The sequence below is a fragment of the Carcharodon carcharias genome, chromosome 31 (genome assembly GCF_017639515.1).
Source record: "Carcharodon carcharias isolate sCarCar2 chromosome 31, sCarCar2.pri, whole genome shotgun sequence".
NCBI lineage: Eukaryota > Metazoa > Chordata > Chondrichthyes > Lamniformes > Lamnidae > Carcharodon > Carcharodon carcharias.
Window position 1 is genome coordinate 16,777,030 of NC_054497.1, and position 22,580 is coordinate 16,799,609.

The 22,580-nt window shown below is 49.2% G+C and overlaps 1 protein-coding gene across 1 annotated transcript; it reads right to left on the reverse strand.

Moving 5' to 3' along the window:
- Positions 1 to 11,368: 11,368 nt before the first annotated feature.
- LOC121271660 (apoptosis regulator BAX-like) lies at positions 11,369 to 22,580 on the reverse strand. Its single transcript, XM_041177778.1, has 6 exons — positions 22,378 to 22,580; positions 19,615 to 19,663; positions 17,809 to 17,976; positions 16,937 to 17,072; positions 14,615 to 14,719; positions 11,369 to 12,649 (listed from the first exon to the last, which is right to left on the reverse strand). The coding sequence occupies exons 1-6, from the start codon at positions 22,490 to 22,492 to the stop codon at positions 12,554 to 12,556; spliced, it is 669 nt and encodes a 222-aa protein (XP_041033712.1). The 5' UTR covers positions 22,493 to 22,580; the 3' UTR covers positions 11,369 to 12,553.

Sequence of the window (22,580 nt, forward strand, 5' to 3'; positions counted from 1 at the left end):
TAACAGAGACATAGCTACAGGATAACAAAGACTGGAACATTCAAGGGTACATAACATTTAGAAAGGACAGGAAGCTAGGAAGGGGTAGTTCTGTTAATTAAGGATGACACTGGTAAAATTGAGAAAGATGATCTTGGTTCTGGAGATCAAGATGTAGAATCAGTTTTGGTAAAGATGAGAAATAGTGAAGGTAAGACATCACTTGTGAGAGTGGTTTATAGACCCCCTATAGTAACCACACTGTAGGACAGGGTATACAGGAAGAAATAATGGTGAGAAAGGTATGACAATAATCATGGGTGATTTTAATCTACATATAGATTGGACAAATCAGGTTGGCAAAGGTAGCCTGGATGATGAGTTCATAGGATGTTTTAGGACAGTTTCTTAGAGCAGCACGTTCTAGAGACAACCAGAGAGCAGACTATATTCAATCTGATAATGTGGAACGACTAATTGATAACCACATAATGAAGATGCCCCTAGGTAGCAGTGATCATAATATGATTGAATTTGACATTCAGTTTGACGGAGAGATGAGTGGTTCTAAGACTAGTATTTTAAACTTAAACAAGGACAATTATGAGTGCCTAAAAGCAGAGCTAGCTAAAGTGAACTGACAAATTAGGTTAAGGGATAGGTCCATAGAGAGGCAGTGGCAGACATTTAAAGGGATATTTCAGATTACTTAGAACAGATGCATTCCAATGAGAATGAAAAATTCCAAGTGGAGGACCCACCATCTGTAGTTAACTAAAAAAGATAAAGAAAAAGCATATAGCTGTGTGAGGATGGGGAATTAATAATGGAAAGTATGGAAATGGGAGATGAATTGAACAGATATTTTTCTCTCTCTTCACTGTAGATACAAATAACACCCCATAAATAATTGTGAATCAGGTGAAAGGGAGGGAGAAACTGAAAACAAATACAATCACCAGGGGAAGGGTATGAGAAAATTATTCAAACTAAAATCTGACAAGTCCCCAGGTCCTGTTGGATTTCTTCCTAGGATCTTAAAAGAAGTGGCTGCTGAGAAAGTAGATGAATTGGTTTTAATTTTCCAAAATTCCCTAGATTCTGGAAAGGTCCCACCAGATTGGAAAATGGCAAATGTGACTCCTCTATTCAAGAAAGGAAGGAAACAAAAAGCAGAAAACAACAGGCCAGCTAGCTTAACATCTGTTGTAGGGAAATTGCTGGAATCTATTATTGAGGAGGTTATAGTGGGGCACTTAGAAAACGTCAATGCAATTAGGCCGAGACAACACAGTTTTGTGAAAGGAAATCATGTTTGACTAATTTATTGGAGTTCTTGGAGGAAGTACAAGCCACATGGATGAAGGGGAACCTGTAGATGTGCTGTATTTAGATTTCCAGAAGGCATCCAACAAGCTGTTACATCAAAGGTTACTATGCAAAATAAGAACTCGTGTTGTAGAGGAACATAGGAACAGGAATAGGCCATTCAGCCAGTCGAGCCTGCTCCACCATTCAATTAGGTCATGGCTGATCACCTACCCAACACCACTCAACACCACTATCTCCATATCTCTTGATGTCATTAGTCCAATTAGCTTGATGTCCAAAAATCTATCGATTTATATCTTGAACATGTCAATGATTGAGCTTCCACAATCCTCTGGGGTAGAGAATGCTAAAGATTCGCCATCCTCTGAGTGAAGAAATTCCTCTCCATCTCAGTCTTAAATGGTCTACCCATTATCCTGAGATTATGTTCCCTAGTTTTAGACTCACCAGCCAGGGGAAACATCTTATCTACATCCACCCTGTTATGCCTGGTAAGAATTTTGAAAGTTTCAACGAGGTCACCCCTCATTCTTTGCAACTTTAGGGAATACAAACCAGTCTCCCCCAATCTCCCCTCATAAGACGATTCTGCCATCCCAGGGATTAATCTGGTGAACCTCCACTGCACTCCTTCTATGGCAAATACATCCTTCCTTAGATAAGGGGACCAAAACTATACACAATATTCCAGGTGTGCTCTCACCAAGGCTCTATACAATTGCAGCAGGACATCTTTACTGTTGTACTCAAATCCTCTTGCAATGAAGGCCAAAGTACCATTTGCCTTCCTAATTGCTTGCTGCACCTGCATGCTGGCTTTTAGTGACTCATGAACAAGGACACCAGTTCCCTTTGGACACCAACACTTCCCAACCTCTCACCATTTAAGAAATATTCTACCTTTCTGTTTTTTCTACCAAAGTGAATAACTTCACAATTATTCACATTATATTCCATCTGCCATGATCTAGCCCATTCACTTAGTCTGTCCAAGTCCTCTTGAATCCTCCTCACAACTTATGTTTCCATTCAGTTTAGTGTCATCAGTAAATATGGAAATATTACAATTGGTCCCCACATACAAATCATTTACATAAATTGTGAACAGCTGCAGTCAGCTAGCACTGATCCTTGCATTACCCCACTAGAGTGCTGTGTACAGTTTTGGTCTCCTTACTTAAGAAAGGATTTAAGTGTGTTAGAAATGGTTCAGAGAAGGTTCACTTGACAGATTCCTGGGATGGGCGTGGGTTTGTTTATCTTACGAGGAGAGGTTGGACAGGCTGGGCCTGTGTCCATTGGAGATCACAGAAGTGATCTTATTGAAACATATAAGATTCTGAAGGGACTTGACAGGATGGATGCTGAAAGAATGTTTCCCCTTGAGGGAGAGACTAGAACTAGGGGACACAACTTAAAACTAAGGGGTCTCCCGTTTAAGATGGAGATAAGGAGAATTTCTTTCTCTCGGTGGGTTGTGAATCTTTGGAACTCTCATCCCCAGACAGCAGTAGAGGAAGGATCAATTAATAATTTTAAGGTGGAGGTACATAGATTTTTGACCAACAAGGGGGTCAAAGGTTATCGGGTGCAGGCGGATGTAGAGTTGAGGCCACATTCAGATCAGCCATGATCTTATTGAATGGCGGAGCAGGCTCGAGAGGCCGAATGCCATACTCCTAACTTGTATGTTCGTATATTCATAAAGCAGCAAAAGGATTGAACTACCTGCACCAAATAGTGTTTGCAACAATGTATTTATGGGAGCTTTAATCTGTATCTAACCCTGTGCTGTACCTGTCCTGGGAATGTTTGATGGGGACAGTGTAGAGGGAGCTTTACTCTGTACCTAACCCTGTGCTGTACCTGTCCTGGGAATGTTTGATGGGACAAGCTGTCCACAATTAAGTAAAGTGTTAACTTATCTCAAATTATACATATACCGGGTAACAGACAAAACAAAAGTTTGCTTAACGCTCCGTAGCCTGAGATGATGAAGGTCCCCCCCCGCTGTTAACAGATTGGATAGGCTGACAAGTAAATGCACTGGAAGTGCATCACAAAAATACAATTACACACATGGCCTTCAATACTTTCATATGGTTACAGTGCTTTGTTCACTTATAACTTCATGTGGTTCAAATTTACTGAGGAAAAACCTCTGCCAAAACAAAGCACACAAACAATACAGTGCACAACCATCCAATTGTCTGTGCTCAACATGAACATGAACAGAACATGAACTTAATCTGTTGTGCATCACAAGCACATCTTATCAAGGGAAGGAAATGGAACCAAGGACGTTTGAAGAAATGAAAATTTCATTGACTTTATTCAGATATTTGTTTGGCAAGAAAAACAGATCGAACCCAATGCTAAAATTGCACATGAACGATCCCAATGCCATTGTCCTTATCTCAACCTAAACTGAGGAAAGGGGTTCTCAGTTTCCAGAGAGAAGCAGAACAACCAGGAATCCATAAACCAAACCACATCGAAAAGGCTGGCCAGGATAGTGTACGAGCTTTAATCTTGAGTGTCTTTGCTGTTTTCGCTGCTGAAATTATGCTGCTGGTCTATTTCCAGTTTTTCTGTCCAACAAATTCGGTCTTTCACATTGAGTTTTTCCGTCTGTCTCTCAGCCTCAGACTCAATTATTCTCTCCAATTTCTACAGGCTCTATCAAAGGGAAATTCTGTATATTATTGGAGTACTTGAGAATATTTAGACTATTGGGGGTATTTAGGTAATTGAGGTACTTAGGGGATGGGAGGGTATTATGGGGATGGGGGGTGTTTAGGGGATTGGGGGTATTTAGGGGATTGGGGGTATTTAGGGGATGGGGGGTATTTAGGGGATTGGGGGTATTTAGGGGATTGGGGGGGTGTTTAGGGGATTGGGGGGTGTTTAGGGGGTTTGGGGTATTTAGGGGATTGGGGGGGTATTTAGGGGATTGGGTGTATTTAGGGGATTGGGGGGTGTTTAGGGGATTTGGGGTATTTAGGGGATTGGGGGGTGTTTAGGGGGTTTGGGGTATTTAGGGGATTTGGGGTATTTGGAGGTTGGAAACATTCCCAATTCGGAAAAGGCCGAAAGCCGCCGACAGAAGCCGCGACTCGAGTGAGGCCCCGGCCGCCGTCACTCGCCTCCCTCCCCCCGGCTCCCGTCCCCCACCCCCCGGCTCCCGGCTCCCCCCCACCCCACCCCACCCCACCCCACCCCCCATCCCCCCCGGCCTCCCTCCCCCACCTCCCTCCGCCCGGCTCTCCCTCACCCCGTCTCCCCCTTCACCGCCCAATCCCCCGCCCCCGGTCACTCACCCTCTTCCTGTCTGCATCTCCCACAATGGCAGCGAGAAGCTGCGGAAGTCGATTGACGGGAGTAAAACCTCCCTCTGATCACTGGGTTGCCAACCCTCCAGGACTGGCCTGGAGTCCCCAGGACATTGCTCTGTGCCACCCCCCCCCCCCGGAGACCAAACATCGGGACATTCAAAAATGATTTTTTTTTTTATTGGCATTTTCTTTGAAAAAATTCTCTTTATCAGATATAAAAATGTTGAAATGGGGTGGGGGCTGTTTAGCTGACAGGCAAACATCATGGGGTAATGAGTCTTCTTGCTTTCCAATTGTCCGAGGAAGGCAGTGCCTCACAAGGGTGGATGTGTTGGCTGAATAATTTATTTGGGATTTGGAGGGTGTGGGGTTGGGGTAGTCATCTGATGAAATCTCCAGGAACACGTTCAATCGCAGTTGGCAACACTACTCCCAGGACAGGTACAGCACGGGGTTAGATACAGAGTAAAGCTCCCTCTACACTGTCCCCATCAAACACTCCCAGGACAGGTACAGCACGGGGTTAGATACAGAGTAAAGCTCCCTCTACACTGTCCCCATCAAACACTCCCAGGACAGATACAGCACGGGGTTAGATACAGAGTAAAACTCCCTCTACACTGTCTCCATCAAACACTCCCAGGACAGATACAGCACAGGGTTCGATACAGAGTAAAGCTCCCTCTATACTGTCCCCATCAAACACTCACAGGACAGGTGCAGCACAGAGTTAGATACATAGTAAAGCTTCCTCTACATTGTCCCCATCAAACACTCCCAGGACAGGTACAGCACAGGGTTAGATACAGAGTAAAGCTCTCTCTACATTGTCCCCATCAAACACTCCCAGGACAGGGACAGCATGGGGTTAGATACAGAGTAAAGCTCTCTCTACACTGTCCTCATCAAACACTCCAAGGGCAGGTACAGCATGGGGTTAGTGGAGTAAAGCTCATTCTACACTTCCTTCCATGATCATTCTGAAATGGAGATGTTTGCTGATGATTGCAATGTTTGGTACTTTTTGTACCTCCTTAGATACTGAAGCAGTCTGTGTCCATGTGCAGCAATACCTGGACAACATTCAGGCTTGGGCAGCTTCGTGTCACACAAGTGCCAGGCGATGATCATATCCAATAAGACAGAATCTGATTATCCTTCCTTGACATTCAATATTACCATCATTGAATCCCCTACCATCAACATCAATGATCAGAAACTGAACTGGACCAGCCATATAAATACTGTGGCTACAAGAGCAGGTCCAAGGCTGGGAGTTCTCTGATGGGTGGCTCACCTGCTGACTCCACAAAGCCTGTTTATCATCTACAATGTGAAAGCCAGGACTGTAATTAAATACTCTCCACTTGCCTGGATGAGTGTGGCTCCAACAGTCAAGAAGCTCAGAAGGGCCATCCAGACCAATCCCACTTTCCAGCTCTTGGCCTGTAACCCTGTAATTATGCCATCTCAAATGCAATCCCAAGCATTTCAAATGAAATGGGGGTTTCTGCTTCCACCACCCTTTCAGGCTGAAAGTCCCAAATCCTCATCACCCTCTGGGTGAAAAAAAATACTGTAAAACACCCCTCTAATATTTCTAACATGCATTTCTCTTGGATTTGTTTGGCAATAAAGACTATGTCAGAGGTTCCTTTGGAACCTCAGTGTATCTTTGTAAGGATATCCTCAGCCACAGGAAGTGGGTGATTCAGGAGTGTGTGTGTCAGGCTTGTCATTCTTAAGAATAGAGAAACCCATGACTGAGTAAACAACATGTTCAAATTGAAGGACAGCCGACAGCAATTTTTAAAATTCTCTCACGGGATGTGGGTGTCACTGGCTGGGCCAGCATTTATTGCCCATCCCTAATTGCCCTTGGAAAGGTGGTGGTGAGCTGCCTTCTTGAACCCCAGCAGTCCATATCTCCACCAATGACCTTAGATCTGTGCTTCTAGTAACTGACCTCTCTGCCAGGGGAAGTCTATCTCAACCCATCCTAATATCATACACCTCAATTAAATTGCCCTTCAGCCTCCTCTGTTTCGAACAACACAGTTTATTCAATCTTTCTTCAGTGCTAAAATTCGTCTTTCTTGACAATATCCTTATAAATCTCCTCTTGCGTGTGATCAGATCCTCGCTTAATCCAGCAGAAAATTTACTCTGTATCTAACCCCGTGCTGTACCTGCCCTGGGAGTGTTTGATGGGGACAGTGTGGAGAGAGCTTTGCTCTGTATCTAACCCGGTGCTGTAACTGCCCTGGGAGTGTTTGATGGGGACAGTGTGGAGAGAGCTTTGCTCTGTATCTAACCCGGTGCTGTAACTGCCCTGGGAGTGTTTGATGGGGACAGTGTGGAGAGAGCTTTGCTCTGTATCTAACCCGGTGCTGTAACTGCCCTTGGAGTGTTTGATGGGGATAGTGTAGTGGGTGGTCGAAGTCTAATCCAAGCTCCATCCAGTACCCCCAACTCCATCTATCCCATGTAGCACCTTTCTATTCAGAACTCTTGCCCTTCCTCAGTATCCGTTGCTCTTTGAGGCTACCAGCATCTTATACTTTATTGCCCTGTGTGGGGTTTGTTGGTGGAATTCCCTCCCTTCCAAGCACAATGAGCAAATTAGAAATGCCTGGGGCAGTTCTGATGTTGGAGGAATGGATCCTCGCAGCGCAGAATACAGAAAGCGGGAAGCAAAAACTCAACATTCAACACTGCTTCTTTTCAAGTTATTGTTTATTCTGGAAAAAAAATGATGAAAAAATAAGAAATTTACCACAGTAGAAAAACAGCCCTTTGATGACATTCAAGTTGTGGTTTATATTAACAGCATGAAGAAGAGAAAGAGTTTTTGGGATATTCCCTTGTTGATGAATCCTAAAAGTAATGTCACTCGTACTTTCCTGCACGATACATTAAAAGTTGTTACATTATACCCCATACACAGGGAGCTATACAGTGAAACCACAGCACTGTGCAACAACCCCACGTTACTGTTAGCATAGCAGGGTCACAGTCACCTCAACACCAGTTGGCAGGTATTTTATAAATGCTCGAAGAGAGTGTTAGAATCCAAGAAATTTTAAAAACAATGACTTCTGTATCACCTGCCAAACAGGAGGATTCTGGATTGGACCCCAATCTGTGCAAATTTATCATAGCTGTGATGTCAGAAGGAATCCAGTCTCAGTCTGAAACCATAGTAAAATGGGCACAGCTAGAAAAGGGCCAGAAGCATACAGGGAGAACTGTGTATTATAAAAAGGCTGTAAAACTTTATTATTTTGGGAATTGATAAGTCTGATGGTCACCTCCATATGTACCAACATCTTTTCTCATTCCTAAACCATTCTTATAGCAACCTGTAAAGCTGCCAGTCAGTGGTTTTATCATATATTCAGACATACAGAAACAAGCACACATATTAATATAAGATTATAAAATCCCAGAATTAGGACATATCAAAGATAATCCAACAATCATCCCACAAAGGGTAAGTAGGGTACCAAAGCCTTGTCCTTTTAAACAAAGTCACAAGATTGGACCACTAATTAATAGAAGTGATCCTATGTCCTGACTGGGGTAGATTCAACAACGGAGACCAAACCACGTGCAGGGCAGAGAGCAACACACCACAGTGCAAGTCACTGCCAGCCAAGCCTACCGCATGTCAGAAACAGCACCAAGAATGAACCACACAGGATCAGCTCAAGGAATTTCCAATGGTTAAAAATATGCGAATAGAATTCAATAGGAACAGAATTCAATGCTCCTGAAATGCTAACAGGAATAATGTCATTTCACATTTTTATATATAAAAAATAAGGCAATTGAAAGAAGACTTGGACAGAAACACAGCTTTGGAGCAACAACAAACCAGAAATAAATTGATGCAGACTGGGTACCCAGCTACCATTAAAACTGACAAATAGGGACTTTCACACATGCTACCCAAGCCTGATCCAAGAGTTCTAACCACCCCCCTCCACAATCTGGAGGTTCCCCAGGTTTAAGAGCTACGCACCACGTGGTTTAGTGGGGATGGACTAATTTTACAGGGGTACCTGGATCTACCCAGCAATGTATGGATATATCCAGTATTGTATGGATATATCTGCAAGGGATCTCTGTTCAGCTTTGGGCCCTCAAGTGTTTAAATAATCATGCACAGGGCTATTTCAAACAATTCCTTGCCGATGTTTCACTACACTATAGTCAATGCGTCGTACACAAAAGGCCGAAGGAAATGATTCAGTTTCCTTGAGAGCTGCGGTGGCTACATCAGTGTCCAATGGGAATAAAGGCCTTGTGTTGGTTCCAGAATTAAAAACATTTAAAATGGCAGATTCACCACTGTTAGGCAGAGTGATGATTATTTTCCATTAAGGCATCTTCTACACGGTCATCATCAGGGTACACATTCCTTGAACTACAGTTTGTTAGCATCCCTCCCCCTCCACTGCAAGATTCTCCACTGAAAACACAATGCCCAACTCAGTTCCACCTAAGTGGGAAAGCCCAGTGATTGAATCTCATCCTGCACTCTGTTAGGCCTCTCCATTTATGATGAGTTGGCAGAGGGAGGAACAGCTGAGTCATCTTGACCTTTGATGTGATCCATGCCTATCCAAGGAAGGTGTCTGATTGAAGAGTGTCCAATGCCTGCAAGTCCCAAACCCAGCGCACTGTTAAAACAGAGAAACTCCGAGTAAGTGCATAGGGAACTCAAGCCATGTGTTCCAGGATCACTAGAACAGGCCCTGAGCAGACAGAGATCAATTTGGTGTGTAGCAGGTTATGGGGAAGTAAGATGTGGGTGGCTGTGTCCCAGAGTGTGCAGTGGATTCAGAGGCTGGTTTTCACAGATTGCGGCACTGCACCTCATTTTGACCTGTGTGGAAATATTCAAAATTCCACCTTTAGAAGATCACACAAAATCCACATTTAGACAGCAGCAAAAACAGACATTGCTGGGAAGATGGTTCAGAGGGAAAATGTCTTGCTCTTTGGGTGGTGCCAACATTCACTGGAAAAGGCAGATGGCTCCTCTGACAATGATGCACACCTGTATTACTGGAGGGTTGGAATGGGGGTTCAAGCCAAAGCTTTCTGTTTTGCGAGGTGACAGAATCACTGACTTGAGGCAAGCAACCAGGAAATGGTAATCCAGAACAAGCACCAACTGACCCAGGATGGACCAGTGTACTGGGGTATGGCCTGGCTCAGGACGGGGCAGCACACTGGAGTATGGACTGGCCCAGGAGGCTGTTGGATGTCCAGGTTGGGATGAACAAATGGCTTTAAACAGGTGACCTAGCTTTAAAAGAGTTGCCATTGATTTGATACCCAGTACCTTTACCTTTCAGGCAGAAAATTATCTTTATATCTCACTGTACAGATGAAACAAACCATCTATTTCTTATTCCAGTTGAAAAGTCTATGCTGGAACAGCCCCCCATACCCCCAGTGACCATTACAACCCTCCCCATTCCCCCTCACATGAAGGAAAATATGTTTGAATTCTCACCATTGTAATTCCACCGAACTGTCAGTAATCATCCTCCTTAACATGGATGCAGAGCTGTTGGAAAATGCACCAGCTGCTAGACCCAGGCCCAGGTCATGTACCTTGGAATAGGCTCCGAACTGTCCCCTCCACAACAGGGCAGGGGGTACAGTGGGGAGCACAGAGCTGGGCAGTGGCCGGGGGTGCTGGTGAGGGGGAGGCAGGGAACCAGCAGGGTGCGGGGTTATAGTATGGAGCACAGAGCTGGGCAGACAAGGAGGTGGGAAACCAGCAGGCCGCAGGGTGTGCAGAGGGGACCACAGAGCTGGGCAGGCGGAGAGGCAGGGAAGCAGCGGGGGGCGGGGGGGGGGAGCAGGGCAGAGCATGGGGATGTATCTCATGTTCCACTACCCCACCAGGCAAAATTTTTGCTTCACTTTCTAAAGTCTTAGCAACAAGGGGTTAAGGAGGAGAGGTAATCCTGTCCTAATACTGGGTTAATTCAATCTCACTGTAGTCTTAAACTATGACTGTAACGGACAGAGAATGTTCAAAAATACGCCAGCACGCTACTACAGCACACTTTGGCAGCTGGGCAGACAAATGGCAGATGGAGTTTAACATAAAAGTTTGAAGTGTTGCATTTTGGCAGAAGGGATAGAGAGGCAATGTAGATCAATGGCACAGTTCTAAAGTGTGTGTAAGGACAGAAGGACCTGGGGGTGCACATGCATAGATCTTTGAAGGTGGCAGACATACTTAGAATGTACTTAGCAAAACATATGGGATCTTACACATCATAAGCATGGAAATTGAGTACAAAAGCAGGTTAAGTTATGCTGAATGTTTATAAAGCTTTGCCGGGTTTGGGCACAACTACAGTTTTGCATTCAGTTCTGACCACACACTTTAGGAAGGATGTGAGAGTGCAGAGTGGATTCATCAGAATGGTTCCAGGGATGAGTGATTTTAGCTACAAGGTTAGGCTGAAGAAGCTGGGGCTGTTCTTCTTGGGGCAAAGGATGCTGTCAGGAGATTTGATAGAGGAGTACAACATTATGACCGGTTTAGAAAGGTAGTCAAAGAAAAGCTGATCCCATTACTGATCATTTGAGGATTAAAGGATACAGATTTCACATTTTGGGCAAGAGATAATGGGGTGGGTGGGGGGGGAGGGGGTAGAATGTGAGGCTCAATGTTTTTTAATGCAGTGAGCAGTAAAGGCCTGGAACTCACTGCCTAGGAGGGTGGGAGAAGGAGATGGAGGAGATCAATTTCAAAAAGAAATCGGATGAGCACTTGCAGGGCTACGGGGGTAAAGATAGGACTGATTGGATTGCTCTAAAGTGAGCAACTATGCTGTAATGATTATATGATTTGCTTATTTACTATTCAAGTTAATGCACACTTCAGCAGTAAAGCATAACATTCTCATTTGTTCCCAGTTTTAGAAATGTCACAGTCAGGTTGCCTCTCCAATTGGCAAAGATTTTTTAAATTTATGGTCCACTCACAGCTACTGCCTGAATGACCAATCCTTACTACATTCCAGATCACCACAAGGCAAATCACTACCCTTACTATCCTGTTCCAAAACTAAATGGCAAAGTGCTCCTGGTTGTTGAGCATGTTTGACCATGCAGAATACATCACAAGATCCCTTTATGCTTACCTGCATTCTAAGATGGTGTCCTCACATTGTACAACATACAACCGCACCGCAACCTAACACTGCCTGAAGCAAGCAGCAGGCACAGGGTTTGAACTCAATCAATAGGAATGTGTCCTCTTTATATGAAGCTGGAACATCTAAGTAGCAGCTGAGTCTCAATATGCCTCATATAACGGACAGTTTATTGCTAATCAATGCCCAGAGATACAGTCAGCATTCATATACTGCTCCATATCCAAGCCAACTCAACTTCACAAGCATTATCAGTTTTTACCTTATAATAAAGTGACTTTAATACATTCAGTGCATCTCTACAGATAAAAAGGCCGTCTGTAAAAAAACAAACTACCACAGGATGTTGGAGAGCTGGCAGCTAAAAGTGATTCTGCCCCTTTGCCTACCCTCTCCCCTTTCCACCCACATAAAGCATGTGCAGTTTCAGATGAACTCACAACCAAAGACACACATTGCTCGGCACTAAAAAAACCTATCTCCTCCACATAGTGAAACCACATGGAACCCCTCAATCACAGGGTACCCACTCCCCCAGCAGCTCAGCTGAGGAGATCTCTGCATAATCAGTGAGAAGAACTGAACTCAAGTTGCTGGAATCTGCTTCCCTGGTCTTGTTGAGGAGATGGTCCATGGCTGTTTCGAGCCTCTCTCAGCAGGGTCTCTTCACACCAATGTGTTCTCCTCTGCTGCTCCCCCTGGGCTCTGAGCTCTGCTCTAGGAAGATTTCCATCGCACCACCACCAGCGTGGTGATGACTCCCAGGGAGAAGATGGCGATGGTTTGCCAGGTTGGTGTGCCCAGGAGGGCTTCCTATGAAACAACGTCACCAAAAATGGGTTAGACAAAAACAAGGAGCTTGCCAGTTTCCACACCCCAATGATCCAGGAGCAACAATCAATCTAAACAGATTTCATAAGCTGGGCAATAATGCAGCCAGCTCACAGTGTCAGCGTGCAATTATCAGCTTATCTTAAAATTGACATCGATGAAGAACCACTTGTGCATCCAGTCTTCCTTCAATTTACTTTCAATTTTACCACATGGCCCAGAATTCCGTTTGACTTAAAAACAGAAAATGCTGGAAAAACTCAGCTGGTCTGGCAGCATCTGTGTAGAGAGAAACATAGTTCACATTTCGAGTCGGTATGACTCTTCTTCAGAGCAGAAGAGAGGTAGAAATATAGGAGCAGAAATAAAACCCTGAACATTCCCAGCATCTGCAGTATTTTGCTTTTATGATGTTTGATTTGTTAATTTAAAAAGATTATTAACACTAAGTTTATTCAGCAGATTAGTACAATATTCAGCATGACTCAATTTGAGCATTCCCTTCTTTGGGTCAGAAGTCAGAGGTTCAGGTTTCACTCCAGATACAAAATTCACACCAACACTCCACTGCAGGACTGAGGGAGTGCTGCACTGTCGGAGGGTCAGTACTGAGGGAGTGCTGCACTGTCGGAGGGTCAGTACTGAGGGAGTGCTGCAATGTCGGAAGGTCAGCACTGAGGCAGCACTGCACTGTCGGAGGGTCAGCACTGAGGCAGCGCTGCACTGTCAGAGGGTCAACACCGAGGCAGCGCTGCACTGTCGGGAGGGTCAGCACTGCACTGTCGGAGGGTAAGTACTGAGGCAGCACTGCACTGTTGGAGGTTCAGCACTGAGGCAGCACTGCACTGTCAGAGGGTCAGCACTGAGGGAGCACTGCACTGTCAGAGGGTCAGTACTGAGGGAGTGCTGCTCTGTCGGAGGGTCAGAACTGAGGGAGCGCTGCACTGTCGGAGGGTCAGTACTGAGGCAGCACTGCACTGTCGGAGGGTCAGCACTGAGGGAGTGCTGCACTGTCGGAGGGTCAGAACTGAGGGAGCGCTGCACTGTCGGAGGGTCAGAACTGAGGGAGCGCTGCACTGTCGGAGGGTCAGAACTGAAGGAGCGCTGCAGTGTCGGAGGGTCAGAACTGAAGGAGCGCTGCACTGTCAGAGGGTCAGCACTGAGGCAGCACTGCACTGTTGGAGGGTCAGCACTGAGGGAGTGCTGCACTGTCTAAGGGTCAGCACTGAGGGAGCGCTGCACTGTTGAAGGGTCAGCACTGAGGGAGCGCTGCACTGTTGAAGGGTCAGCACTGAGGGAGCGCTGCACTGTTGAAGGGTCAGCACTGAGGGAGCGCTGCACTGTCGGAGGGTCAGCACTGAGGCAGCACTGCACTGTCGGAGGGTCAGCACTGAGGGAGCGCTTCACTGTTGGAGGGTCAGCACTGAGGGAGCGCTGCACTGTTGAAGGGTCAGCACTGAGGGAGTGCTGCACTGTTGAAGGGTCAGCACTGAGGGAGTGCTGCACTGTTGAAGGGTCAGCACTGAGGGAGCGCTGCACTGTCGGAGGGTCAGCACTGAGGGAGTGCTGTACTGTCAGAGGGTCAGTACTGAGGGAGTGCTGCACTGCAGGATGGACCTCTTTCAGATGAAATGTTAATTCAAGGCTGTTTGGCTTCTTGGATGGATATAAAACAGCCAATTGCACTATTTTAAAGAATCACGGGGAGTTCTGCTTCCATTGCTGCTAACCCCAACGACAATAATCTGCTGAACAATACTTAGCTACTGCATCCGGACACACTCCACACGGAATAATCCAGATATAAGGCTGGAGGTTTCACAGTTAAGTGAAGGGGTTAGTAATGCTACTCCGTCAGTCTATCACGAACCACACTGCAGGAAAGAACAGCACAACAATAGATCATTAATTATCATTTAAATCAGGCAGCAAGTTCTGAACACTCACCCAACCCCCATGGTCCCGAATCCACCGCAAAATATTCTCCTGGATATATTCCATAGTCCAGCTGATTATAGTTTGGATTAGTTCTGGAATCTTCTGGCACATGGCCTATAAATAATTACACATCATTCATTATATACACAACTTAAAGGGATATCTAAGGTGCTACAACATGGCCCTTCTACCGCAATATCTTGCTGCAAACAGACCCAGGTCCTGGAGTGAAGCAACAGACACTCTGATAAGTGGACAGTATAGGAGTTCAGTGTGAAGCTCAACAGAAATCAAGAGGCTAGAAAACTGGTATGTTTGGTTTGAAACTTTTACTATAAAAGATTTGCTGAGTCATGTCCACCTTATCCATCAGTGTACAGACCTGCAGGGTTATTTGTGGCTGAGCTGCAAATCACAGCCTGAGTGACAGAGCTTCCTGTCCTGGGATTACCAACCCTCCAGCATTGCCCTGGAATCTGTTAGAAACATGGGAGTAAAATCAGTGGACCATAAGAAATAGCTGCTTTTGCATTTTCTTTGAACATTTTATTTAATTTGGAAATACTGGAGAACTGTTTGATCGATAGCCAAGAATTGTCCAATCGGGTCTCTCGCTTTGCAATTGGCATAGAAGGCGGAGCACAGTGAAGATTTGCATATCAGGTGACCAATGGCACAAATGTGAGGGTGGGGCAGCTGGAGGTCATGTAATGAAACTTCCCAGAGTACATTCAGATTCTGCAACTCTAACTTGCTCTGGTCTTAATACCTAGTTGGCTGTTGAAAGGAATCTGGCACACCCACTAACTGGAGTATCAGTTTAAATTCCAAAAGTCTAATTGCATTCCGATAATAATCCAACAGAGTGAGGTTCAATAAAAGAAAATATCGGTCAGCTGTGGTGAAACAGAGATTAAAAGTTCCCTGCAGTTCTCCAGCGTCATAGTTTCCATTATTCACTGTTTCACCCAGAGCAGAGCCCCAGCAGTAAATCAGCGCTGGGTTCAACTCAGACAGACACAGTGGATGAGCTGATGTAAAGAAACTATTCTTTACAACTATCCAACCCAAACTATTTCCCTCCGAATATCAGAGTGTGGTGAGCAAGTTATAACTGCAAACCGCACTGTACAATAGAGACCAAAAGGGCACATAAAATTGCATCAATTGCTGGAGATTAACTCATCCTTAGATAAGCTTTTGATGTCATAAACAGCAGAGCTCAAAAAACGAGTTAATCCCACTGCCCAGACAAACAGAGGAAAGTGGGGTGGGGCCGGCGCTAGAGCAAGCGTGGGTGGCGCCAGAGCGAGAGGGATGGCGCCAGAGCGAGAGAGGGGTGGCGCCAGAGCGAGAGAGGGGTGGCGCCAGAGCGAGCTGGGGTGGCGCCAGAGCGAGAGAGAGGTGGCGCCAGAGCGAGAGAGGGGTGGCGCCAGAGCGAGCTGGGGTGGCGCCAGAGCGAGCTGGGGTGGCGCCAGAGCGAGAGAGGGGTGGCTCCAGAGCGAGAGAGGGGTGGCTCCAGAGCAAGATAGGGTGCAGCCAGAGGGAGAAATGGGTGGCACCAGAGGGAGTGAGGGATGGCGCCAGAGGGAGCGAGGGATGGTGCCAGAGGGAGCGAGGGATGGCGCCAGAGGGAGAGAGGGAAGAGAGCGAGAGAGGGAGGCATGCTGACACACACACATACGCACACATGTGCAGATAGATGGAGCCAAACAAGCAGATACATACAGATAGATGGACACACAGACACATGAAACAAGTAGGAACTTGTCCAGGAGAAGCAAAGGCAGCTTTATCCATTGAAACCCATCTCCCATCAAGACCCTTCCCCTCTTGTGCACCGACTCTATCACCCTAACAACTCAAATAAAGGAATTTGAGTACCCATCTTAAAATTACTTTTCACTTATTAAATTTCTATTTCGTCTGGCTTACCTTGAAGTTGCATTTTGCCTTTATCTTATAGACTACAGAATTTAAGATTTGATATTGCTTGATGCTCCATTAATCTTCTTTCCTTTTAGATTGTAGAGCTTGTGCTTCTCTAACCTTTCCTCACAGTTCAGCCCCTTTACACTTGGGATTATTCCCCTTATCCTCACCATCTGTCCATGTCCGATGCACAAGTCTCAGTTTTGTGTTTGTTTATACCTGTCCCTCTCTGGGTAACTGGGAATTACTGCCAGTCTCATTTGGTGAATACTTTGGATGTCACTCTTGCAACATTGCATCTGAGTAACCCTGGCCCTGGGAAGCTACCAGAATTCAGATTAATTTGTTTGCCGCTGCATCAACACCCCTCCTGCCCTCCCCTACAGAAAGCAGCTGTACCTTCACAACAAGCTTGCAGGCAAAGTAGAAGAGAGTCACCACTCTCCCCCAGTTGATGACTCCATCAGCAAACTGTTCCTTGGCCACTCTGAAAAACATTTCCTTGGGGCACTTGCTGCCAATGTTTTCGATCATCCTGTGTGCAGGAGGAAGCTCAAATTAACCAGGCTGACTAGTATAACCATAAAACACACTAGGTTACAGGATGCAAGCCAGAAACCAGCTAAGAATTTCAGATACCATCAGATCACATCCGCTGCATTGTACAGCATTCTGCTTACTGCTCTTCACTTTTTAGGAATTTGTTCCCTCGGCCAAGGGTTGGTGTTGAATTTCCTTCCTGGTGCAAGACCTGATCACAAGGTTACTGAGGGTTAGCAAGCAGGAAATTCCAGGATACAGGATTGGAAAGGTTCTCACCTATCACATGCTGCGCTGTTGCAGAGCTTTGAAATCACGGACTGCAACATTACTCAATGCAGCATTTTATAGAAAACCAAAAATAAAAATCTCACAACACTGAGTCTGCACAAAACATGCAATCTGTGGAAAAACTGACATTAAATCAGGTAACTGGTAAATGCCATTAAGTGTTTCATTCAGATTAATTGCTTTGAGAGGAATTATGGTTAGGTTTATGTTTACTGGCTCAAGTCCAGATGCAAGTGATGGGATTAAGGTTTCCTCAATCTACTGGCTGGGAGTATAGGCAGCATGAGTTCAGTCCCCACTTCCACCTCCTCTAGTGACCTACCATTGAAAGTTGATTCACCCAAGACCCAAAAAACTGACTAGTAACGAAATGAAGTGTCAGGCAGTAATGGAGGCCAAGGTTCCAGCTCAGCGCACATGTCAATTGGCTGCAGCCTCACCTCTGTAACTCCATGTTGCTGTCAAGCTCATCCCCAATCTGTCGCAGGCAAACGCCAAGACGCTTTACATCGGGGTTACATAGTTCATCCTCTCTACCCCCGAGCTCTGTGATGGTTAAAGGTTTTTCACAATCCTCGGCTCCTCGATTCGTCCGATCAATGATAAATCTGAAATTTTAAAAAGATCATTATTCTGCTGAGGTTAATGACAAAACTAATGTCATAAACTTAATTGCCACTGGTCAGTTAACCTGAAATGGCCACACATTAACATTCAAACAACATTTAATCGATTAGAAATATTTTCATATCCATGTGACCTTCACTGCCTCTCTCCAACCACACAATCAAGCACATCCCATTCCAGGAGACTTGCTACAGAGTTTCCAGAATTTTTCCCCCCATAGAGAACCAGCTAGATATTGTCTGGGTCCTGACAACAAGACTCAAGGTAAATCCTGGTAAATCACAAACGTATTCCCAACACATTAATAAGCTTACCATTCCTCACCAATAGTCAATGCCACCTTCCTACATTTGGGAGAGTCAAAAGGCTCCAAGACAGAGCAGGGCTGAAGGGCAAGTCAGTTCTTCCTGAACTTGCAATAACCTAGTGAAGCTGCTGAGGGAAGAGGAGAGTAGCAAACTCTTCCTAAAAATAGTTTGCCTAAAACTGAGGTCCGACTGATTTAGATCGCCACTGCGCAAGGTGAATCGGTGTAGAGCCCTTAAGGGGACAGACCAGATTAGCTAAATTGCCAGCACCAAATTCCAGAGCCCAGGCTGTGGGCAATGTAACACACAAGCTGGTATTAAATTTAAAAAAGGGGAGGTAATGGCATAGCGGTATTGTCGCTGGGGACCTGGGTTTGAATCCCGCCACGACAGATGGTGGAATTTGAATTCAATAAATAAAAGCTGCAAAAGTCTAATGATGACCATTGTCGATTGTTGTAAAAATCCAACTGGTTCCCCTTTAGGGAAAGAAATCCCACTTCCTTTCCTAGTCAGACCTACATGTGACCCCAGACCCACAGCAATATGGGTGATTCTTAACTGCCCTCTGAAATGGCCGAGCAAGCCACTCAGTTGTGTCAAACCACTACAAAGCTTCAAAAAAGAATGAAACCAGACAGACCACCCGGCATCGACCTAGACACCGGAAATGACAACTGCAATCACAGCCCTGTCGACCCTGCAAAGTCCTCCTTGCTAATATCTGGGGGCTAGTGCCAAAATTGGGAGGGATGTCTCACAGACTAGTCAAGCAACAGCCTGACATAGTCATCCTCACGGAATCAGTGGTCCTGGTCCTGTGAAGAACGGGGCACATGGGAACACCACCACCTGGAAATTCCCCTCCAAGCCACTTGCCATCCTGACTTGGAAATATATCACTGTTCCTTCACTGTCACGGGGTCAAAATCCTGGAACTCCCTCCCTAACACCACATGGACTGCAGGAGTTGAAGAAGGCAGCTCACCGCCACCTTCTCAAGGGCAACTTGGCATGGGCAATAAGTGCTGGCACAGCCAGTGAAGCCTGAGGAGATTTTGGGGGGGGGGGGGGGGGGGGGGGGGGGGGGTAGAGAGAGAGAGAGGGGTGGGGGAGAGCAGGGGGAAGGGGAGCAAAGGGGAGGGAAGAGAGAACGGAGCGGGGGGAGGGAAGAGAGAGAGAGGGGGCAGAGAGAGGGGAGCAGGGGTGGGGGGGGAGAGAGAGAGAGAGAGAGAGAGAGAGAGAGAGGGGGGGGAAGGGTTGTCGGGGGGGAGAGAGAGAGGGAATAAGAAAAACAAATTAGACACATACCCCCGCAGAAGTGTGACTCCTGTACGCATAATCTTCTCACTAGCTTGGTCTGAAAGAGAAACACAAAGTTAGGGAATGTTACACCAAACAAGAAACCATTACTGCAGCCCTGCCCGTGCACAAAGAGAAGCCTTCAGACCAGGCTGAGGCAACACTACCCACTAATGGCCAAGCATCTTGTGTATCACAAACAGCATCAGCACAATATCAGCCACAAATTGTAGAAAAACACACTATTAACATACAAAATTGTCCAACAGAACCTCTCAGAGGCATGGTTAGACAAGAAATGGACAGCAATCCAAGCAGAAGATAAAAGGAAGGTGGCTGGTCAAACCTATCCCCCAACCCCAGCCCTCCTCTCTCCCCATCCCACCCCCCGACATCCCTCCTCTCTCTCCACCGCCTCACCCTCCGGCACCGCCCTCTCTCCCCACTCCCTCGGCCCATCTCTCTCTACCTCCCCCCCGCCACGGCCCCCCCTCTCTCTCCCCAACCCCCACCCCCCGGCCTCCCCCTCTTTCCCCATCCCCCACCCCCCTCTCCCCAACCCCACCCCACCCCCACCCCCTCCCACCCCTCTCTCTCTCCCCCCCACCACCCGGGCCCCTCTCCCTCTCTCTCCCTCCACCTGCCCCGGCCCCCTCTCTCTCCTCCTCCCCCCCAACCCCTCTCTCTCTCCCCCCCACCCACCCCTCTCTCTCTCCCTCGGGCCCCTCTCTCTCTCCCTCCTCTTCCCCCCCACCCCCGGGCCCTTCTCTCTCCCTCCTCTTACCCCCCACCCCCAGGCCCCTCTCTCTCCCCCTCCTCTCACCCCCACCCCCTCTCTCCCCCTCTTCTCCCCCCCAGCCCCCTCTCTCTCCCCCCCACCCTCTCTCTTTCTCCCTCCCCCAACCCCCGGGCCCCTCTCTCTCTCTCCCCACCCCCGGGCCCCTCTCTCTCTCTCCACCCCCCGGGCCCCTCTCTCTCTCTCCCCACCCCCGGGCCCCTCTCTCTCTCTCCACCCCCCCGGGCCCCTCTCTCTCCCCACCCCCGGGCCCCTCTCTCTCCCCACCCCCGGGCCCCTCTCTCTCTCTCTCCCCACCCCCGGGCCCCTCTCTCTCTCTCTCCCCACCCCCGGGCCCCTCTCTCTCCCCACCCCCGGGCCCCTCTCTCTCTCCACCCCCGGGCCCCTCTCTCTCTCTCTCCCCACCCCCGGGCCCCTCTCTCTCTCTCTCCCCACCCCCGGGCCCCTCTCTCTCTCCACCCCCGGGCCCCTCTCTCTCTCTCTCTCCACCCCCGGGCCCCTCTCTCTCCCCACCCCCGGGCCCCTCTCTCTCCCCACCCCCGGGCCCCTCTCTCTCTCTCTCTCTCCCCCCCCCGGGCCCCTCTCTCTCTCTCTCCCCACCCCCGGGCCCCTCTCTCTCTCTCCACCCCCCGGGCCCCTCTCTCTCTCTCCCCACCCCCGGGCCCCTCTCTCTCCCCACCCCCGGGCCCCTCTCTCTCCCCACCCCCGGGCCCCTCTCTCTCTCCACCCCCGGGCCCCTCTCTCTCTCTCCACCCCCCGGGCCCCTCTCTCTCCCCACCCCCGGGCCCCTCTCTCTCTCTCTCCCCACCCCCGGGCCCCTCTCTCTCCTCCCCACCCCCGGGCCCCTCTCTCTCTCTCTCTCCCCACCCCCGGGCCCCTCTCTCTCTCTCTCCCCACCCCCGGGCCCCTCTCTCTCTCCACCCCCGGGCCCCTCTCTCTCTCTCTCCCCACCCCCGCGCCCCTCTCTCTCTCCACCCCCGGGCCCCTCTCTCTCCCCACCCCCGGGCCCCTCTCTCTCCCCACCCCCGGGCCCCTCTCTCTCCCCACCCCCGGGCCCCTCTCTCTCCCCACCCCCGGGCCCCTCTCTCTCCCCACCCCCGGGCCCCTCTCTCTCTCTCTCTCTCCACCCCCGGGCCCCTCTCTCTCCCCACCCCCGGGCCCCTCTCTCTCTCCACCCCCGGGCCCCTCTCTCTCCCCACCCCCGGGCCCCTCTCTCTCCCCACCCCCGGGCCCCTCTCTCTCTCCCCACCCCCGGGCCCCTCTCTCTCTCCACCCCCGGGCCCCTCTCTCTCCCCACCCCCGGGCCCCTCTCTCTCCCCACCCCCGGGCCCCTCTCTCTCTCCACCCCCGGGCCCCTCTCTCTCTCTCTCCCCACCCCCCGCGCCCCTCTCTCTCCTCCACCCCCGGGCCCCTCTCTCTCCCCACCCCCGGGCCCCTCTCTCTCCCCACCCCCGGGCCCCTCTCTCTCCCCCACCCCCGGGCCCCTCTCTCTCCCCACCCCCGGGCCCCTCTCTCTCCCACCCCCGGGCCCCTCTCTCTCTCTCTCCCCACCCCCGGGCCCCTCTCTCTCCCCACCCCCGGGCCCCTCTCTCTCTCCACCCCCGGGCCCCTCTCTCTCCCCACCCCCGGGCCCCTCTCTCTCCCCACCCCCGGGCCCCTCTCTCTCCCCACCCCCGGGCCCCTCTCTCTCCCCACCCCCGGGCCCCTCTCTCTCCCCACCCCCGGGCCCCTCTCTCTCCCCACCCCCGGGCCCCTCTCTCTCCCCACCCCCGGGCCCCTCTCTCTCCACCCCCGGGCCCCTCTCTCTCCCCACCCCCGGGCCCCTCTCTCTCCCCACCCCCGGGCCCCCCTCTCTCTCCCACCCCCGGGCCCCTCTCTCTCCCCACCCCCGGGCCCCTCTCTCTCCCCACCCCCGGGCCCCTCTCTCTCCCCACCCCCGGGCCCCCCTCTCTCTCCACCCCCCGGGCCTCCTTTACCGGTTCTGCGCGACCCGGCTTCTGCCTGGTTCACGGGCCAGGACCCACGGCCGCTGCTGTTTCTCCTCCTCTGTCCATCGGCGTCTCCGCAGCCGCAATCCCCGGCCTCAGCCATTTCCACCACGGGGGACTCAGCACCTCCTCCGCTGCCGCCGACTCCGAGGCTTCGCGGCCTAACCCGCGGCCCCGGCTGCGCTTGCGCA